Raw genomic sequence first — 19,292 nt, forward strand, 5'->3', positions numbered from 1 at the left:
GGAAAGGGGAGCACACTATATTTTTAAGCAAAAAAATACACATTGAAGAGATTTCACAATCATTTTCCAGTACTGCTGCAACAGTATGAAGTATTCAGCTATAAGCCAATTTGTGTATACACTATTGCAACTTAGGGAATTCCACAAATATAATTTTTTTAATGTTTTTAATTATTTTGCCCAAAATTTATATTTCTAATAACCTAATTAATTTAAATAGAAAATAAATAAAAGCACAATCTCGTAACTCATTGCATTAATTCATCATCTAGAGAAAAAACAAAACAAAACAACCTTCCCATATCCTAAAAGTATAACACAAGGAAAGCAAATAAATGTAAAGTTGAGCCATGGACACAGAGAGTAAAGCAGATGCTATGAACAACACAAGGAACAGATGCCTGGAACACTGAAGTAAAATATGGATAAGGCCAATGATTCCTGGAGCCCTGATTCAAATGTCCCTGTGGACACAGTAACAGCTCTCAACAAATGATGGTATTGTCATAAGAAGTAATGCCAATTCTGGAAGGAATTCTAAGAAATTGTAATAAATTGCAGTAGGTTGGCTTTTGCTTCAGGATATAACTGATGTCACACAGCAAAGTTCAAGAAAATGTGTGTTTGACAGAGGGGTCTGGGTAAAAAGACAGCACTGTTACTCTGGTTATCATTTGTATTTGTTAACCATAGTCTGACTTCTGTTTAATATTGTGCATAATTTTTGCAATGTGCTTTATTCATTTATAACAAAGTAACTGATAAAAGGAGTTTTTCTTTTCCAGAAATGCAAGAAATCAAGGTAATGTCTTCAGCCTTAAAAAATTCTGATTATAAATCAGAAACATATGGAAGGATGTTCATACAATCACTAGGTTATTTTTCAGCTGTCTCCATTTTGCAGCTGGTGGCCTTAACAGTGACCTAGCTTAATTTAATTCACTGAGCCTTGGAAATAGCTGCAACTTTCCTCAAAAATCTGGAGCTGTTTACGCATAACTATTTCACTTCAGGTACTTCTTTAGTGATTCTGAATATTGAAGAATGTTCTGCATTTTCTCTCTGGGACATTATGACATTTATTTTACATCTAATACTACCTCTGAACCCTCCTCCATCCCTCAAGGATGCTGAGCTGGAATTGACTTTGCTTTACAGGACAACTCTTCTATAGCACCACCTGCAGTTCTCAAATCAGTGAGGAAACCAGAAGATGCTCCCTCCACCCTCTGGGATACATTTAGTTCCCAGAATAAATGCAACCCCATCGTCATTACTGGCATTAAACTGCCTTAAAACTGCTTTTACACTCTCTATCAGGACCTCAACAAAAAGCAGACGGGAATGAAGGAATCTGAGAAGTTTCATATCACACATTTATGCAGCAGCAAAGAGATAAAAGTAGTTTTAGAAAGTAGAATTAATCCCACACAAACATCAAGCAGAAAAGGCCTGTGTTTTAGAAAATAAAACTTGTGTAGAGAACCATTCCAAGAAGTTATTTCTTTTAGGTTACAAAAGGAGAAAATAGAAATAGAACCATCAAGTTCAGTTCTAACATCACTTAGTGCTTTTGCCCTCTTTAACAGTAAATCACTCACTGCTTGCAGATTATTATGTGCATGTTATCAGGCTGGTACAACAACTGTCTTTTCCCCTATAAAATAATTTCTATTATAATTACTCCAATCCAGAATAGCTGGTCAACATTGTGAGGTGTTTAAATCACTCTCCACACAAGAGTTATGCCAAGGAACCTCCAACATGTTACCTTCCAAATGAAGCAGAAATATAACACACAAAAGAAAATCCAGCACTATGCCCAGGTCTATAAATGCCCAGGAATCTTTAAAAGCTTTCCTAATTTGTTCTCATGACATTCTGTCCCACACAGATGTCTGGCCAAGAGAAGACACTGACTCTGAATATTCTAAGTGATTCCCAGCACCCACCATAAGCACTGGTCAGCTAAGCAATAATCCATAATATTTTTTTCCAAGAACACTTATAAACAGTAAAAGTCAGAAACAACAAAAGTTGCCACTATCGTCCTTTAGAGACTTATGATACACGATGAAAGCCAAGGGCTTTAAGCAGCTGCAAAATACACTTTCTGTGTTTAAATATAGAACAAATCTGAGTGATTAAAAAGGATCGCAGCTTTGGTTTATTTCACAAGGAATATCTTGATAGCAATTTTATGAGACTCTTCCTAGGGCTACCTCACAGCCTCATTAACCCCTGCACCCCAGAGCTAAGGCCCTATGGTTTTTCCTCCCCATTTTTCTTTTTCCAGGGTTCTGGCTCCTGTTGTAAAACCACAAGTCTTTATCTAGACAGTGCCAGCCCCTGGCCTGATGTAATTCCTACAGGCACCTTGGAAAAGTCACTTCCAACCCGTCTTGCAGAGGAAAGTCTATCCTTCTCTGTACTGACACATAAACTAAATACTAGATTCTTTCCCAGATGCTGAAGATTTAGTCAGCAACATTAATAGTTTGGATAGCTATTCTTATTTCTGCCTTGCTCTCCTATGCTTTCCTACCTCTGCCACCCACACCCATCCAGCTTCTCATTTTTTCTCTCCTAAAAGCTCTTTATTCTTCATTGTCTAACATGACAGAAGACAAATCTGGGCAACAAATTTTACACCTATTCTGTGTGCAACCCTTTTCACCTAAAGTGAAATTTTTCTGACGGCAGAATTCAGAGCCCAGAATCCAATCCCATTATCCAGTACAAGAAAAGAAGTCTTGTGGTTCATTTACACCTTCAGCTACACTTTATATCCTTACAAAACTACAGGGAAATGACTAGTGTTCAAATTTAAGCCACAATTCTATCTAGGAAAAATAACCTTTTAAAGTGCCTAACAGGACAGATGAAAATATTTTGTGGGAAAATCAGTCAGTGCAAATGAAATATCATAGGGAAATCAAAAAACACACCACAAACACATTATCAAGGCCCTCTGCAAAAACTGGAGCTCAAGGAGTTAACAACACAGCAGGTTTAGGTTTTCAGAAAAGAAACCACCTTCCAAGTAAGTCAACCCTTGTAACCAGAGTCCAAACAACAGACACTTATACATCCAATTTCCAAGCACTAACAGTGCCTAGAAAGCACTAGAAAGCACTCCCTGCTTGCCAGGCTATTTCCTGTCACCTCCCCTAGTGCCCGTGCATATGAACCACATATTTCATCTCCACATGATTTCATATCCACATGATTTGGATAGTGTGGTTATTTCCAGTCACTCTGAGCAGGAATAAAGCAGTTGAAGGAAGCAATACTCCCTTTCCTTGTTTGCAGCTATTCATAACATCCCCATCCTTGTGCTGATCTGAGCACCTGGTACATGTTCAGATAAAAACTGGTTTTACCTGACATTATTTGTTGATATGTTTTTTTCTTTCATGACTATGCAACAAGGTTACTACTTTATTTGGCACTGTTAGCTACTCCTTGATGACATCACACCAAGTAAACTACTTAACATCTCCCTCTTTGAATGTATTTGTAAGGAACTATTCATGATCTTCTGAGAGGTGCCTCTATTGCAGTGAATACACACAACAACCTTTTTGTGATAAGCACACAACCGAAATCTTGTGACCCTGATAAACACAGATTTTTCACATTTTGTGCGGAAGTTGTTCCTGAAGTTGCCTAAAAATTTGGAGCCTCTTCTCTTGCAGATCAAAACACAAAGTGTTTCCTTGAATGAAGACTTCCTACATTTTCAAGGCCTTATTTATCTCTTATAGTTTTCCCTCATTTTTTAAAGTTTTCATATGTAAGGGAAATATAAAGCTATTCCTAAGACATTCTATGTAGCTGTGAAATCTAGGATTTCAGTACTTACAAAATAAATTATCATAGGACTACAACAAATATATTTAATATTTTATATCTTGCTTTCAGGTTCAATGCTTACTAGGTTTTTCCCCTGAGAATAGTCATCCTTTGATTACATTCAAGCACTGGAAACATTTGGATGCCCCAGAGACAGAGGAAATCCTACCATGGATGGAGCTGTGTCATTACTTCCCAGACATGCAGGAGGGATGCTGAGATGGTACTGACACTGCAGTTTAAACACTTCCAGACTCCTGCTGTCCTTTGTTTCAGCAGAGTAGCATCCAATGGGATTCAGGGCCCAATTTCTATTGTTACTGAGCCTCTTCCCTTCACATGTCCATTTTATCATCACAGCATTATCCTAGAGAAAGCTTCAAGTCCAAACTATCACATTGTTAAATCTGCATATGAAATGAGCTACAAACATTTTTATAAAATCCAAATGAGTTCAGAAACTGGTGGTATTATAAACCCAAAAAGATTTTAGACACCAACTGGCTGCAGTCACTCTGCAGATTTCCTACAGACATTTGGCTGCTAAACAAGGCAGCATTTAAAAGAAAACCAAAACTTCCACGGTTTATCACTAGTATTACTCTAGGAAAAAAAAAAAAAAAAAAAAAAGGTATGACAATAAAAGAGAAATGTAAATCTGCGTATATTCCCACTAGATTTTATAGCTACATACTTTTTAAAGACTTGAGAAAGCTACTCTATAAACTTTCAAAGTTGGTCATCTGTCTCCCATTTGTGCTGACTGCCAAAATTTCATAATGAGGAAAAGGATGGGGGAGGAACAAATGCATCACAAATCCAGAAAACTGCTGCTCATAGTTCATTCAGATGGAAATTCTACACCTGGACAGCATTCACTGAGTTATCTACAGACCTGAAACAGAACTTTATTCAAAGCAAGTGTTACTTGTGAAACTCATTTTTCAATAAACTGTCTAATAAGTCAATTTATGAGGCATTTAGACATTGGTTGTCTAAAAATCTCAACACAAACACAAGAAACTCCAAACAGTATTTTCCCTGAACTCTTCAGATGGAAAAGTTTCCATTTCATAGGTAGGTGAAACTTCTCTAAAAACACACATCTAATAAAACATTTTAATATTCACAAAATGTGACTAATACAACAGACGTGTGTTTTGGCTCTACCTCTGTCTCAGAAAGCAGCTGCTTTGTCTCCAGGCTGAAGCATTTCACAAAATGGATAACACATGCCTTATTAGAGACCTCCAGTTTGCACAAATAATATTTCATTTACAGAAAAAGCCTTAGCAAAAATAAAGAGCAAATCACCACAAAGCAGAAAGCTGTCATTTTAACAAGGAGCACCAAAAGTAGGATGAGCTACACAGGCTTAGCATTTGCAGATGTTATGCAAAGTACAACCCCCTGCTCCAGGATATTACCTCTCATCCTGGGAGAGAATGCTGGCAAAGCGTTTTTACCCCATGGAAAGCACTCCTCAGACTGTCTAACTTTGAGAGAGGGTTCATTTCAACAATGTGGATGTAATGCATAACTTGAACCTAAAGTACATTGACAAAAGAGTAACTATAGATAAGGATACCTGTTTTTTCAGTGAAGAGCTTGGAATCTGCTAAAAAGGTAGGTAGACTTTTTTCCTAAAGGTAGATTGATTTAGAGCTTAAATAAAACTGCAGTAAAGAGAAGAAAAAATGCTGTGCAAAGATTTATTTTTTAAAATATTGCATGCTTATTTGTAATGTTTTAAAGATCATGTTTGCAGGCTCTTCCCCTTTCCTGCCTGAAAAGTGCACAACCTGTATAATATTCTGAGGCTATTAATTTATCATCTCTTGTTTAGTCTCAAATATAAAGTGAAAGATAAGAAGCTATTGTTATAGAGCATTTAGGTTTGAAAATACTCATTTTGATGATAAAGGAAAATGCATTTGAACCTCATATATTTCAATTAGTTTATCTACATATATGCCAGATATTTAATATTAACAAAATCATCCTGTTTTAACAAAAATAACAAACTGGGAAGCAAGCAAATGCAATTAATATTTTCCTTATTAGTTGGAAAAAGTTTATTATTTCCCAGTTTCTCCACATGTTAAGAGCAGGTTTTATAAAGTTAGAGTCTAATTAAAGAATATCAAGAGTTAAAAGTTGTTCCATATTCCTTATGTGTAGAAACTACTGCCAACAAGTCCTCTAGGCTTTAAATATTGTTTTGACGGATTGCATTTTCATTTCCAGTCCCAAAGAAAGTGTTCTCCAGAGTCCAGGCACGAGCAGATCTTCACCAGCTCACTGAAAGCTACACACATTGTTCTGGGCAAGAATGGAGACTTTGCAGGCTACTTTTTTTTTGTTTGTGTTTGTACCTTTGGTAAATCCAGCACCACCTCTACAGCAAGAATCACTCCAGTTTTACGAGTATGATACAGATGTTTCCATGGGAAGCCTGACACAAGATTATGAAATGCAATCCAAGGATATAAGAAAGGTATTTTATTTATCTTTTCCTTTTAATATTTTTAACTAAAATAAGAATTATGTGAAAAAGGTGTTATGTGCATGCATGTGAGTTTTGTGGAAAAGTCCTAAAATAACAGGGAAACATAGAATGGGTTCAGACATAGGGAAAGCCATTCAAACTAAAACCACAAAAATATTACCCTTGCTACAGTCTGAGCAAGCCACAGAAGGCAGGCTTGCACAAATAAGGCTAAAGCATCATTTTAACTCTGCTGTTCTCATGTGCCTGCAATCATAGGCGTTTCAAGAACAGGATATATTAACTACTACCTCAACAGTTTGAACTATGTTGTATTAACTCAGTGAGTTTGCTCAAAAACAAGGAAGTTTATTTTATTGTTTTTTCTTTTTTACTATCAAAGTAATAATTGGAACCCCACCCTCCCCTTTTTTATTAAACATAACCTGCCAGCATAAACCACAGTTCCTCTTTTGACTTGCCAAACGATCAAGTTTCTTGCCTCAGTTTTTCAGGGGTGGGTGGTTTAGGTTTTACAGCTCAACTGTTCAGCAGTCCCAAATTTCCACAGAATGTCCAGTGCTGGAGGAGTCACATATTAACACTTCGAGAGTCTTAATAAAGAGAATATCCCCTACATCTCAGTGCCCTCAGCAGCATCCCCAAACAGAGTATCTTTGTTGGGTGCTCCACATTCCAGCCACTGAATTTCAACACAAAAGCAGAAGACACAAAGCCAGGGGAGGATTAAGTGAAGTGCCACAACCTCAGCTGCCAGGGACAGTTACAAACCTCACACCCCCATTCAGTCAGACCTAATCAGTATACACCAATAGAGAAGGAGATACAAAACTGATCAGGGAGAAAAACCAGCAGCAATTGTCCCAAGAGTAGTTTCCAAGGCAAATACCACAGATCCAAACCAAGTGGTAACAGCCCAGTATGAGAAACTCAAGGAGGTTTTCATTAATATTAACTGCACTTGTTACAATAACTTAGTCTGATAACCAAGTAAAATAAACCAACAAAAGATAGTAAGTAAAAAATTGCAGTCCAAATATAAAAAGTCATGTATATCTTTTTAACATTTCCCAATTCTACTTAAATTACAGCTTTCCACTGTTGACTAAAACAATCAGCTACATATTTATAGCAAAAAACGTCTAAGGTATTTTTAAATGTGACATCTGCCACAGTGATGAAATAACATGTTTTCATAAACCCATGAAAAAGGGACTATATAAACTACTTAAATAATCTGTGACTATCCACTCAGAAGTGATTTTTTAAATAATACTAAACCTGTAACTTTAACCAGCTAGGCACAGCATCAGGTGACGCTCATTAATAAATTGCACGCAGAAGATTGCTGCTGCTTCAGTAAAGGAACAAGGAGTATACCTACATGGAAATGGTGCCAACAGATGTGCCACAGACAAATCAAAGTCCTCCGGGCAGTGCTATGAGCTGGAGGACTTCTGAAGGCCAACAGTTTTCTGCTTAGGATAATTCTAGGAATGTAGTCAGTCATTATTTCCATCAGGTCAGTTCTCCATTGACATGTTTTCATTACAAAATAAGAAATTAGTTCCTTATGTGCAACAACTACAATTGACACAAATGTCACTGTTCCCAGTTTAAGTCATGGGGTGCACAAACAGATTTTCTATTCATTTATTGCACCAATTTTACTCCCCAAATAGTCCAAGTGTTAACTGGAACTGAAATGCTTGCCAAATGTTTCCTCAAGCATGCCCAGTCAAGAATCTCTCTTGCATACAAATTTAACTCCTTACTGTGTGCTTGAACACGCAGTTAGAAAAAACACCAACTTTTATTACTATGATTATTTGAAACCACAGTCACACCAGTCTTGAATAAAATATGAGGAATTTAAAACACAAAATCTTAATTTCCACAAGAGAACAGACCCATTCAATGAGATGCTGCCTCACATCTGGACTAACTCGTTTCATTGAATATAAACTACCAGACTTTCATGTTATAAGATGAATAAATTATTTTGCAGAAATTTGAAGATGGTTGGAGTATTTAGATGTAAAGCGTTAATGTGTCTGTGCAGTAAAGTGCAAGAGGCAGGTGGAATTTAAGTGTCTGAGTAGGCCAATATTTCTTCAGTGCATTCCTGACATATGCAAGTAATGAACTTGTGGTTATAATCCAAACAAACTTCTGCATTGATACTTCATAGTTAGGAATTTTTATGGCTGAGCAGCAAATACTTTCTAATTTTAGGAATTTAATGGTATTCTGCAAATTACCAGTTTTAATTTTTGTGACATTTCCCACTGGCAGAAATTAGGACTACACTGCATTCTGCTAAGAAGTCCCATCAAAGACTACTTTGGTGGCTCAAGCAGGAGACTGTGCTAGAAATCCTCACCTGGGACAGATAAGCTGTGCCAGCAAATGTTATTAAATGTCCACCAAGAGCCAAACTAGTCCACTTGTTCCATGAGAAGTCCATGCACTCAGAAGTCTCTACTGGCACAGATACCTCAATGTCCACATCTTCATGTGCCTAATTAACTTATCTTTGGGAGCTAACTCCTGCAGAAAGCTTCTGTGAGATTTGCTGTTTGCTGGAGTGTAGCTGATGAGCTGACACACCCAGCTTCCCTCCACCCAGCATGGTCAAACTGCTGCCAGAACCCAACTGAGCACCTAAAGCCTCCTCTAACTGAGCACCTCAAACTTCACTAGGACAAACCAAGCTAGCCCAAACCAGAGCCAGAGCCTGGAGAGGCAGATGTAGGGAAGAGCCAAGGGACAGATGATTCATAGGCTAAAAAGGGGTCAAAATCACAGAGGCCAGCCAAGATATTTATTCCTCAGGCTTTATGTCAAGCCTGAGTGGTTTGTTTTGCAGAATAAAAAAATTCCCACAGTAAAGTATACACAAGCAACTAAATAGCAAATAAAACACAGGATCAGAAGGAGTTTGAAAGCTTTTACCTGCACACTGCATTTGTAGATGAACCATCTGTGTGTTTGAAGGAAAGGGGAGTGTGGGGATTAAGAAAATTAAAAGGGGTTCATTTGTCAGCATTCCCACTGTGCAAGCAGCTCTCCAACAGAGCACTTTGCTTCTGCCAGGGCCTGATCCTTAAGCATGTTTAAAATAAAACATCTTCCACATCTCACAGTGTTCTTTCCTGCATGTGTTTCCAATAGCCAGGCACACCAAAAACATATTGGCTTCTTCCGTCCTACAAATATTCCCCACAAAAAAAAACCCAAACCCAAATGAATGATGCAAGCCAAAAACAACTACCATAGTCAAACTGAAATTCACATGCAAATCACAGTATAAGCCACTGTATCTATACTGTAAATACAGTAATAGGTAATTCTCTAAAATTCCTTCAGTATCCAATAAAAACTTGACTACTGTTCCCTGCATCACAAGAGGCCCTTTCTGTTAGCAGCCCACACCTTAAAACAGACTTACATGCAGAGCATGAAAACAAATTACTCAATTTCAGCCAATACCTGCAAGGAATGTGTTTATAAACTAAGTTGTCCTACAACTGAAAAGATGCAATGACTACCTCCAAGAGGAATTTTGAATAGCTTTAAATGCAAGGACATCTCAGTCATTTTACTGAGATTATTTGGGTAAAACAACAACAAAATACAACTTATACTCACAATTATTCTATTGAATTTTGCATTATATCCAAAATCTTGATCTTCGAAACTCTACTGTTTGCAAATATCCACCACTTACATATTTCTTCCCACCAAATAGACTATATTTTCTATTTCTGTTTTGTGTCTACTGTCCTTTCCTGAAGAAGGTGAGTTTTCTCAAGAGCACTGGCAGCATCTTCTCTTCTTCCCTTTCAAAGTGAATAGTTCATGTGTAGAAGTGACAATACATCACATTAGTCATCCAACCCAAAGAGCATTTTAAAAATTAACTGCTATAAGGAGGTATATTGTAGGAAGCTCGCTTTAAAAGATGCCATTTCTGGTCCTTGTAATGCTCTGTGGCTTTTTATCTGCTATTTGTGTTTTAAAATAACAATTGTTCTCTCACAAAGGATGGAGCAAATGTTTCTCTTGACACTTCCCTAGTGCTGCACAGAGATGACAGCCAACTCGATGTCCCACCAACAAAGGACACAAGTAAGTTAACTGATATGAATATTGTGATGTCTAAGATATGCAAAAGAATATATTTTAATATGCAAATCTAATGTGCAAAGGATGACAAAGGCTTTAAGAGAATTAATATTTTCATTTTTGAATATATTTCATATTCCCTGTGGAAAACCTTTTAACTTCTGATGGAACAGGCTGAAAACTGAAAAATTTAAAGGATCCTCAGGTAAACTCTGAATGCACAAAGCACAGCTTGTAAGCATCTCCACAGACCTGCCCAGTCATATTTGCCATTGAGATGTACCCAAGTTAAATAAATTAGACAAGACAACGAAGAAAAACAAAATACATCCCCCAGTAAGTTCCACAATTTAAACAAGTGACGATGAAATATGACGTGCTTAAACTAATTAAACAGATTTATTTGAACAATTGGCTATTCTCAAAGTTTACATCTGATGATCAATGTTCAAAATACATCAGGAACATTCTTCATTTGCCAAAGCTTCCTATAGGCTCTGGGTACATTGTCCAGATTTTTCCTAACAAGCCCCAGTGCTCTCTAGACATGAAAAGAACAAAGTTTCTCTGCCAAACAGAACAGTGAGAAAAAGAGACACTTATTTTGTGTGTCTGTGATCTAAACTTCCCAAAATAACTGATGATTCAGCAAGACCAGTGGACTGTCAATCTCCACCAAGGTGCTAATTCAAGGTTAATTATTGCCAAACAGCACCTGTCAACAAGACCCATCAAAAGCTGAGCAAGTCTCCAAGAACATCAGAGCTTCTAGACAGACAAGCTTAAAAACTATTGCCTTTTTAACAGTGACAACATTGTTTGACATTTTCCATTTCCTACACAAACATAGAAAACAAGCCACTAAATAAAAAAAAATACCAAACCACCAAACGGTGCAGAACCCTGCAGTCCTAAAAATGATGACATTCACAACCTCAAAATCTTCACTCTGTTCCCTGCAGAGCTGCTGTAAGAAAAAGAATTGCTGTTACATGTACTGGGTTGGTTTCCCAGTATAGACCAGCTGCTTTTGTAACTCCTCACTGGTTGTAGAAGGTCCTGTTTTGTTGTGTAGTGACAACTACTCCATGGAATGACCCTGCTGCCTGCATTGCATTCCCTCCAGGGTGGAAGCCAACCAAAACTCTCAAAATACAGAAAACACAGCACAAGACACAGCAGTGGTGAGGAAACCAGATTCAAAGCCACATTCATTATACGTATTTGAATATTGCTGGCAGAAAAGATGAGAGGAGAACAGAAGTTACTAATACTTTACTTTTCCACGAGGAACAGGACAAGGCACGAATGTCTCAAACTACATTACAAGAAGTTTCTCTCTCTGCTTAAAACAACAGCTGTAAAAATCTCAGTATAAAACTGATAGAGTCCACAGGACTCTGAGCAACCTGGTCTAGTGGAAGATGGTTACTAAGTTACTGTAACAAGTGCAGTTTATATTAATAAAAACATCCTTGTGTTTTTCATACTGGGCTGTTACCACTTAGTCCCTGTCTGTGGCAGGGTGTTGGAATGAGCTGACCTTTCATGTCCCTTCCAATCTAAACCATATATAATATAATATATAATATATAAACATAACTGCTGGAGATTTTATCAAGAGGTTTAGACAAAATAGTAGCTTGGAATAACACAGGATATTGTGTGACCTACCAGCAATGCTCCCAGTGCATTTACAGTACCAAATGTATGCACTGCCAGGTGTTTCTCCTCATGGGTTTGGTTCCAAATGTGGTATTTTAAATGGTCACAAATTTGCGCTTGTCACATTCACCATACCCTTAACCAACTAAAGATTTAAACTTAATTCAGGCCTATTAATAGCATTTCACATGCTCAGGTAAGAACAGAGATTATACACAGGGAAATTACGCACAGTAAAAAGAACGAAAAACCTAAAACAGTCGAGAACGTTAAATCTCCTCAGAACTTGAGGCAAATAGAATTTTTTAAAAACCTAACAACAGGAAATCTTAAAAGACACTAGAGAAAACTATTCTGAGTAACCAAGCTTAAGTGAGGTGAGATCTAAGTTCTCCTGTGTCAAGATGGGGCTAGAGTCAGAATAGTAAAAGAGACATTCCAAGGCTAAGCTAGACACAGTTCAGTAGGTAAAGCAAAAGCCATCCACACAAACAAAGCAAACCCAGAAATTATCACTTTCCATGGGCAGGCAGGTGTTCTGCCATCCCCAGGAAAGCTGGGCTCCATCATGTGTAACTGTCGCTTGGCCATAAAAACACCATCACTCCAAATTTCCCTCGTTCTCCTTTTTCACCCAATTTTCTATGCTGAGCATGATGTTACATGGTACGGAATGTTCCTTTGGTCTGTGCGGGTCAGCTGTCCTGGCTGTGCCCCTCCCAGCTCCTTTTGCACATCCTCACTGATGGGGTGGCATGAGAGGCAGAAAAGGCCTTGGCTCTGTGTAAGCCCTATTCAGCAATAATAAAAACATCTCTGTATTATCAGCAATGTTTCCAGCACAGATCCAAAACAACCCCATAACAGCCACTGTGAAGTAAAACTGACTTTCCCTTGCTGTCAGACCTGCCCACGTGTCTGCTGTGCGTGTGCCTGAGCGGCTCCGTGTACTGCGAGGAGATCGACATTGAGGCTGTGCCGCCCCTGCCCAAGGAGACCGCCTATCTCTACGCACGCTTCAACAAGATCAAACGCATTGCCGCCTCCGACTTCGCCGACATCAGTGAGTGGCACCACAAATTCCAGCTCTGCTTTAGAATATGAAATGGAAGGGCAAAATGGAAATGCGTTTTGGACCCATAAACATCTTAACAGTCTCAAAACATCTTAATAATCCCAAACAATCAGGCAAAGAGCAGATTGCTAAAAATAAAATTCAGCTCTGCATCCCAGCCAGTCTTAAATGAGTAGGCATTATTTTTCTTTCAAATGCTCCAGGGACAGCTCTGCCAGCTATCTCACTACACAGCATGACAATTCTATGAATATCTGAAATCATGTTCTCTCTAAAGCAAAAAGAAGGATCCAGAGTATTTCCCTTTTTTATTTTTTTCAATTTAAGACCAGGAAGAAATGTAGGTGTCCATTTTACCCATATTTTAATAGTATTTGTATTTCTAGATCACAATTTAGATTGCAGCCAACAGTATAACATTTAGCATATACAGCCATACACAACATTTCCCACACCATGTAATTATAAAGTCAATACTTATATTTTCATTTCTTTTCTGTAAAGCTACCTTGAGAAGAATTGATTTTAGCGGAAATAGGATTGAAGAAATAGAAGATGGAGCCTTTTCAAAGCTTCTGCTGTTGGAAGAACTCTCTCTTGCTGAAAATCGACTTGTAAAACTTCCTGTTCTACCTCCCAAACTAACGACATTTAATGCAAACCAAAACAGAATCAAAAGCAGAGGTATCAAAGCAAATGCTTTCAAGGTAAGGAAAAAGCCAATCATTTAAGTAACCAAAGTAAACAAAGTCAGTAACCAGACTATTCAGTCTGCCACCAAATTATTTTTCTGTATTTTCTGTAATCTAAGAAACAAACCATGATGAAGCTCTCTAGCTTTTGCTTTGCTTTTAAGGCACTCTGGAATATCAGTCATTTGTACATTCACTCTCTTCATGTCCTCGTTGCAGAAAATAATTTTCTATAAAATCTCTCACCTGCTTGCTTTCTCTCTAACATGTAAAGAAAAAACATTCAAAAATTGATGGCTAAAGTACAGTTCTGAGGACTATAGAAATACTAATAAACAATATCTATCTATTGATCTATATAAAATATATAGTAATTTATAGTGGTCTCAACTTTTATAACCAACATGCTAACACTGAAATTTACCAAACATAGAAGGTCTGTTTTATGAATTTCTTGCTATAATAGAATTCAACATTCATAGCAAAAGAATGGCTTTTATAACATCAGTTTACAGGCTATGTGATCAGAAAAAATTACTTATGTCTTCTAACAGGCATGAGGTACTTAACCTTAATGAATACCAGCATCAGTAACCTCTCTTTCTTTTTTAACAGAAGCTCACGAATTTGGCCTACCTCTACTTAGGACACAATGCACTGGAATCTGTTCCCCTGAACTTACCGGAGAGTCTGCGCATTCTTCACCTTCAGGTATTCCCAAAGGATTTCCTTAACGTTCTCTTAGAATAAGCTTGATTTAAGTGTGCAACTCCTGAGATGTTTCCTATTTTAAAACAGATCTCACTGCACCTTTGAATAAAACAATTTACCGTACCAACGTGTATGGCCACAACCATCCTGAAGTTCAGAAGCCACTGATTCCCATGCAAGGATTTATTACTGGTTTCTGTATGTCAGGGATAGGAGATGGCAAAAAGAAGCTATAATCTTTTATCAACATTATATGTATGCATTTATTTCTAAAAACGTTTTGTTTTGCAGTACAACAACATCACCACCATCACGGACGACACGTTCTGCAAGTCCAACAACACGCGGTACATCCGCACGCGGATGGACGAGATACGGATGGAGGGAAACCCCATCGTCCTGGCCAAGCACGTCAACGCCTTCTCCTGCCTGAGGATGCTGCCCGTGGGCACGTACTACTAGCACTGCTCATGTCACCCCATGTGCCAGATCCAGGCATGGCAACAGCGGTCACTTCTGCTCTGTTTACAAGTTCATATCCTCTCCCTTACTAATGCTCTTTACCCTGCATACCCAGGACCTTGTGCTATGTTGCACCGTTCTCCTCTGCAATAACCATTTCAAACCAGTCACTTTAGTAGTTACAGTATCCCTCAAGCTTTCAGAATCCTTTCTGTTAATGACAGTGTAAAAACATATACATATGCACACACATCAACTCAACTTTTATTTCACCACATAAGTCTTTAGGTAAAATCACACAAAACTGCTTGTTCTCATTCTTTACCAGCTTTTTACTTCCACATGAATGCAAGATTTTCTTTGAGCGAGCTATAGAAGAAAAATACTTCTGAATTCCAATCTCACTCTTTTAATCTGGAGTGAAATCTCTTCAGTTGACCCTCAAAGGTGTATTGGATGAAGATGCACAGGAGAGAAAGTTATGTTTAGAAACAGAACTTCTCAAAGCTTAAATTCATTAAAGTTTCCTTAAAAACTTGATTTGTGGTAAATGAGAGTATCTCCTATTTAGGTTTAGTATGCCAAGCAACATAGCAACTGGAACGCTGCAAAGATGTTTTAGATTTCCTTCTACTATTTTGCTTTGAAAATAACATGTGTTTTATTTTTACACAATGTATTTTTAAGTGAAATATATATGTTTTGCTGAGCTATTCTCACAAGAGCTGTTTTTGCAACACCAGCTTCCCATTTTAAAACAATGGTCTATGTACAACATAATAGATTAAAGTATCCTAGTTTTTAACTAATGATGTAGATCAAGCCTTGGTTCCACAGCTTCTCCTGGCAGGAAATGGGACAATATAGTTAAGAGCAAAGCTGAATTCATGTGTTTACCTGTAAGTAACTATGATTTCATCTAGATGCCAGAGCAAAGAAGGCGAATTACCCTTCTACGGCAACACTTCTGATCGTTAGGGAAAAATCAGATCAGATTTTTAAACACAAAAGTTGATTCCATCATTGATCTGAAATTAGCGATAACTTCAAGCATTTCACTCAACTACTTGAACTCATATACTGCATTAGGACCACAAATTGACACGTACAGGCCTTGACACTCAGTTCATACAAAACTGCCATCACTGACAAAGGGCACAATGTTTTTAATTCCACACCTGTGCATTTCTGACATTCAGTTTCTCCCCTCAAACAACCACCACAGGTGTAAAGCCTCCAGACAAATGAATGCCAAAGGTGTGCTAGTTACTATTGCCAAATCAACTTGGTGCTGAGTTTGAAGCTAATATAGATTCCTAATTTGTAGAAATAGTTAGGCATCAAATGCATGATGATGTATCACTGCATCTAGAATACTAATTTTACAAGATATTTTGTATTAGTTTTATTTACCTTATTTAGCTAAACCTTGATTTGTTAGTGCTTTTGCTTTGGGGAACTGATGCCCACTTAATTCCTGAACCTATTATCCAACAAAAACAACGATCCCCAGTATTTTCCATTTTAAGTTATTTGATGTAACAAGAAGGAAATTCTATTGTCTTAACTGAGAACAAAACCAAGTCCAGCAGCAATACTTGGTTTTCATTTTTCCACACAAATCATAAAATGTTGATGTTCCCAGGTATTCAGCAAAACATAAAAAACAACTTCAATGCATTCCAATGTCAAGCCAAATTTCTATCTGGAAAAAAATTAAACCCATCAATTCTCTCATGTCTCTTGTGATAAACACCTAAGATGGAAAAAACACAGTTGTAAGTGTAACAATGTTACATAAGCAGCAGTCTCTGATCTTATTCTCATCACAAATCATTGCCACTAAAACTCTTTCCAGTATTAACAGGATTAGCAAATATCACCAAAAATGTGTGTACACAAATAAATGCATATTTTTGTAATATATACACACACAAACATTCTAAGACCTACCCACTACCACATGATAAATTTTACGTTAAAATGTTGTATATATTTTTAAAATGCACTAATTATCATCAGTAAAGCTAATTAATGCTCTTAACAATTTGTGAGCAAACCAACGTAGAGAAGTGGTACCTACTGAATGCCTCAAGCAGGCACCAAGTTTTTTGATGTGTTTTACTTTATTTTCCCCATTCACAGCAAGTTAATCAAAAATATGAAGTGAGAAAGGCTCCAGTGGGGAGGATTTACAACTCCTGTCCGTGTGACCAGTACTAATATCCAGCTGAATGTAAACTGTTCTGTTTCTTCCTATCACTCATTTCTGTTCTCTATTTCCAATAAAACTTGAATTCTTGTTCTTGTTTATCAGTATCAGTTCCAACAACCTGCTCTTCCAGCCTTGCCTGTTTCAGTTGTTCAGCCTCACAGCGGACTAAGGTTAGAAGGTTATTTACAGATGTAAATCCATTTTACAGACATATTTATTGTGACAATAGCAAGACCTGCCATGCAGAATACGTGGGCAACACTCCATTTGGTCCTTCAAAACCTGTTTTGAATTGATCTTGAACTGCCATTAATCTCAAAATGTTCAATATTACTCAAAGTACTCATCCACTTCTACATTATCCTTTTCTTCTCAAGTACCAAAACAGGAAAGAAAAAATAAACTACCTTTAGTGTTTTTTACATTACACTCTGAGAAAAGCATCAGAAACTATTTTATTTCTACATAGAAGCATTGGCAATTTTCTTTAAAAAATAAATGGATTAAAAGAAGAGCTATAAACCCAAGACTCCCCCCACAACAGTTTTCTCTCCAAAACAGGGCAGTCTAGAGAGCAGGTAGGGGAAGAAAAATAAATACAAAGATTAGAGACCAATTTTTAATGTTGTGTAAGTGCAACTATTAACAGGATAGACTCTTGAGTTGATTTTATGCATATATTAACAACTTATGTCTAATTGGTTTCCCACAAACTACTAAAACCATTAAATTACAAATACATTCTCCTTGGCAATCTAGTTATTTGAATTGTCAGATTTGGTTTTTGAACTCTTATTAATTCTCTTACCTGAGAAAGTCTTCTGTTTCAAAATGAAACTATTAGCAACGTTAACAAAAATGAGAAGACCTAAAATATTCTTCATGAGCATACAGCCAGTCACATTTGGTAAATATTGTCCCAAACTGGTTTGCCTTTTACCCTTGTCTTTGACGATGGAAATAAAACTACCTTTAGAAAGAACATCTGTAACACTGACAAACTTGTAATGTCTTGAGAGAATTGTCTTCACACATCTTTTAGCTATTAGTAGTTTCATTGTTTATACTCAACATCTGAACAAATAAATACTTTAAAAACCTGCTTATATAACAAATTGAAAGTTATCTCCTAACTTATCTCTTTTCTATTTTTTCTTTTGTTATATTTTTAAATGAGAAATATTTACAACAGTTCACCAAATCACTGTCCCAGAAACCACAGTTACTGCTGATGTAAGGATCAGAAAGCATCAAGTGAAGCTGGAAAAACTAACCAAAAAGCCCTAAAGCTCTTGGTGCTCCACCTTTTCTATGGAGGGATTAAAGAAAAGCCCTTACACAAAAGCCAGCTGGATTAGGCAATGCCAGTTTATTGCTCAGCTGAGGCTTGAATTTTTTTTTAGTATTGTCAGAAAATAGAACTCTTTTTTTCTATTCTGATTGATTGGATATAGAAATTGATTAATCTGGCACAGAACTCAAAGGCCTAAAAGACTGAAAAGATAGGAAATTATGCAGTTCCCATTTGATGCTACAGCTGAAAAGTAAAGATGGTGTTGAGTTTATTGACAGTAAATTCTTGAGGTACATAAAGCTCAGCCAAGAAACCACCAACAATTAAGCAGCTAAACATCCTTCTCTTAATATAAAGCATCGTGTAAGATGTTTTGTGTCTGTAAGACTATAGTATTTTTACTCCAAGGATTAGTTGTTTATCTTAAAACCAGCACAAAGCTAAAACAAACAAGCCAAATACTGATAATTTGAAACTAAGCTCAAATATTATGTTCCAGTTAGGAGGGAGGAACAGTTTATTTCCCACACAAGTAAAGCACTCCAGAACTGAAAGTGCTGTTGCCCAAACACACTCTGACACATCTTCAAGAGAAACAGATCTAATCCTTCAAAACCAACATTTACATGCCAAAGACTACAAGTGTTATTTTCTTTTAATCTATTTTATCTTTTTTTTTAATCAAA

The 19,292-nt window shown here is 37.1% G+C and overlaps 2 protein-coding genes across 3 annotated transcripts in view; one reads left to right on the forward strand and one right to left on the reverse strand.

Annotated features, from left to right (window-relative positions):
* Window positions 1–19,292, reverse strand: part of CENPP (centromere protein P) — a 114,914-nt gene that overhangs the window by 83,585 nt on the left and 12,037 nt on the right. The gene's annotated exons all lie outside the window — the stretch shown is intronic.
* OGN (osteoglycin) lies at window positions 5,255–19,245 on the forward strand. The gene is made up of 7 exons (XM_083869520.1): window positions 5,255–5,481; window positions 6,103–6,352; window positions 10,411–10,495; window positions 13,062–13,220; window positions 13,737–13,939; window positions 14,540–14,635; window positions 14,927–19,245. Exons 2-7 carry the CDS (start codon window positions 6,188–6,190, stop codon window positions 15,095–15,097), a joined length of 879 nt encoding a protein of 292 aa, XP_083725646.1. The 5' UTR covers window positions 5,255–5,481; window positions 6,103–6,187; the 3' UTR covers window positions 15,098–19,245.

This window comes from Zosterops lateralis (assembly GCF_965231275.1).
Source record: "Zosterops lateralis genome assembly, chromosome: 11".
Classification (NCBI taxonomy): Eukaryota; Metazoa; Chordata; class Aves; order Passeriformes; family Zosteropidae; genus Zosterops; species Zosterops lateralis.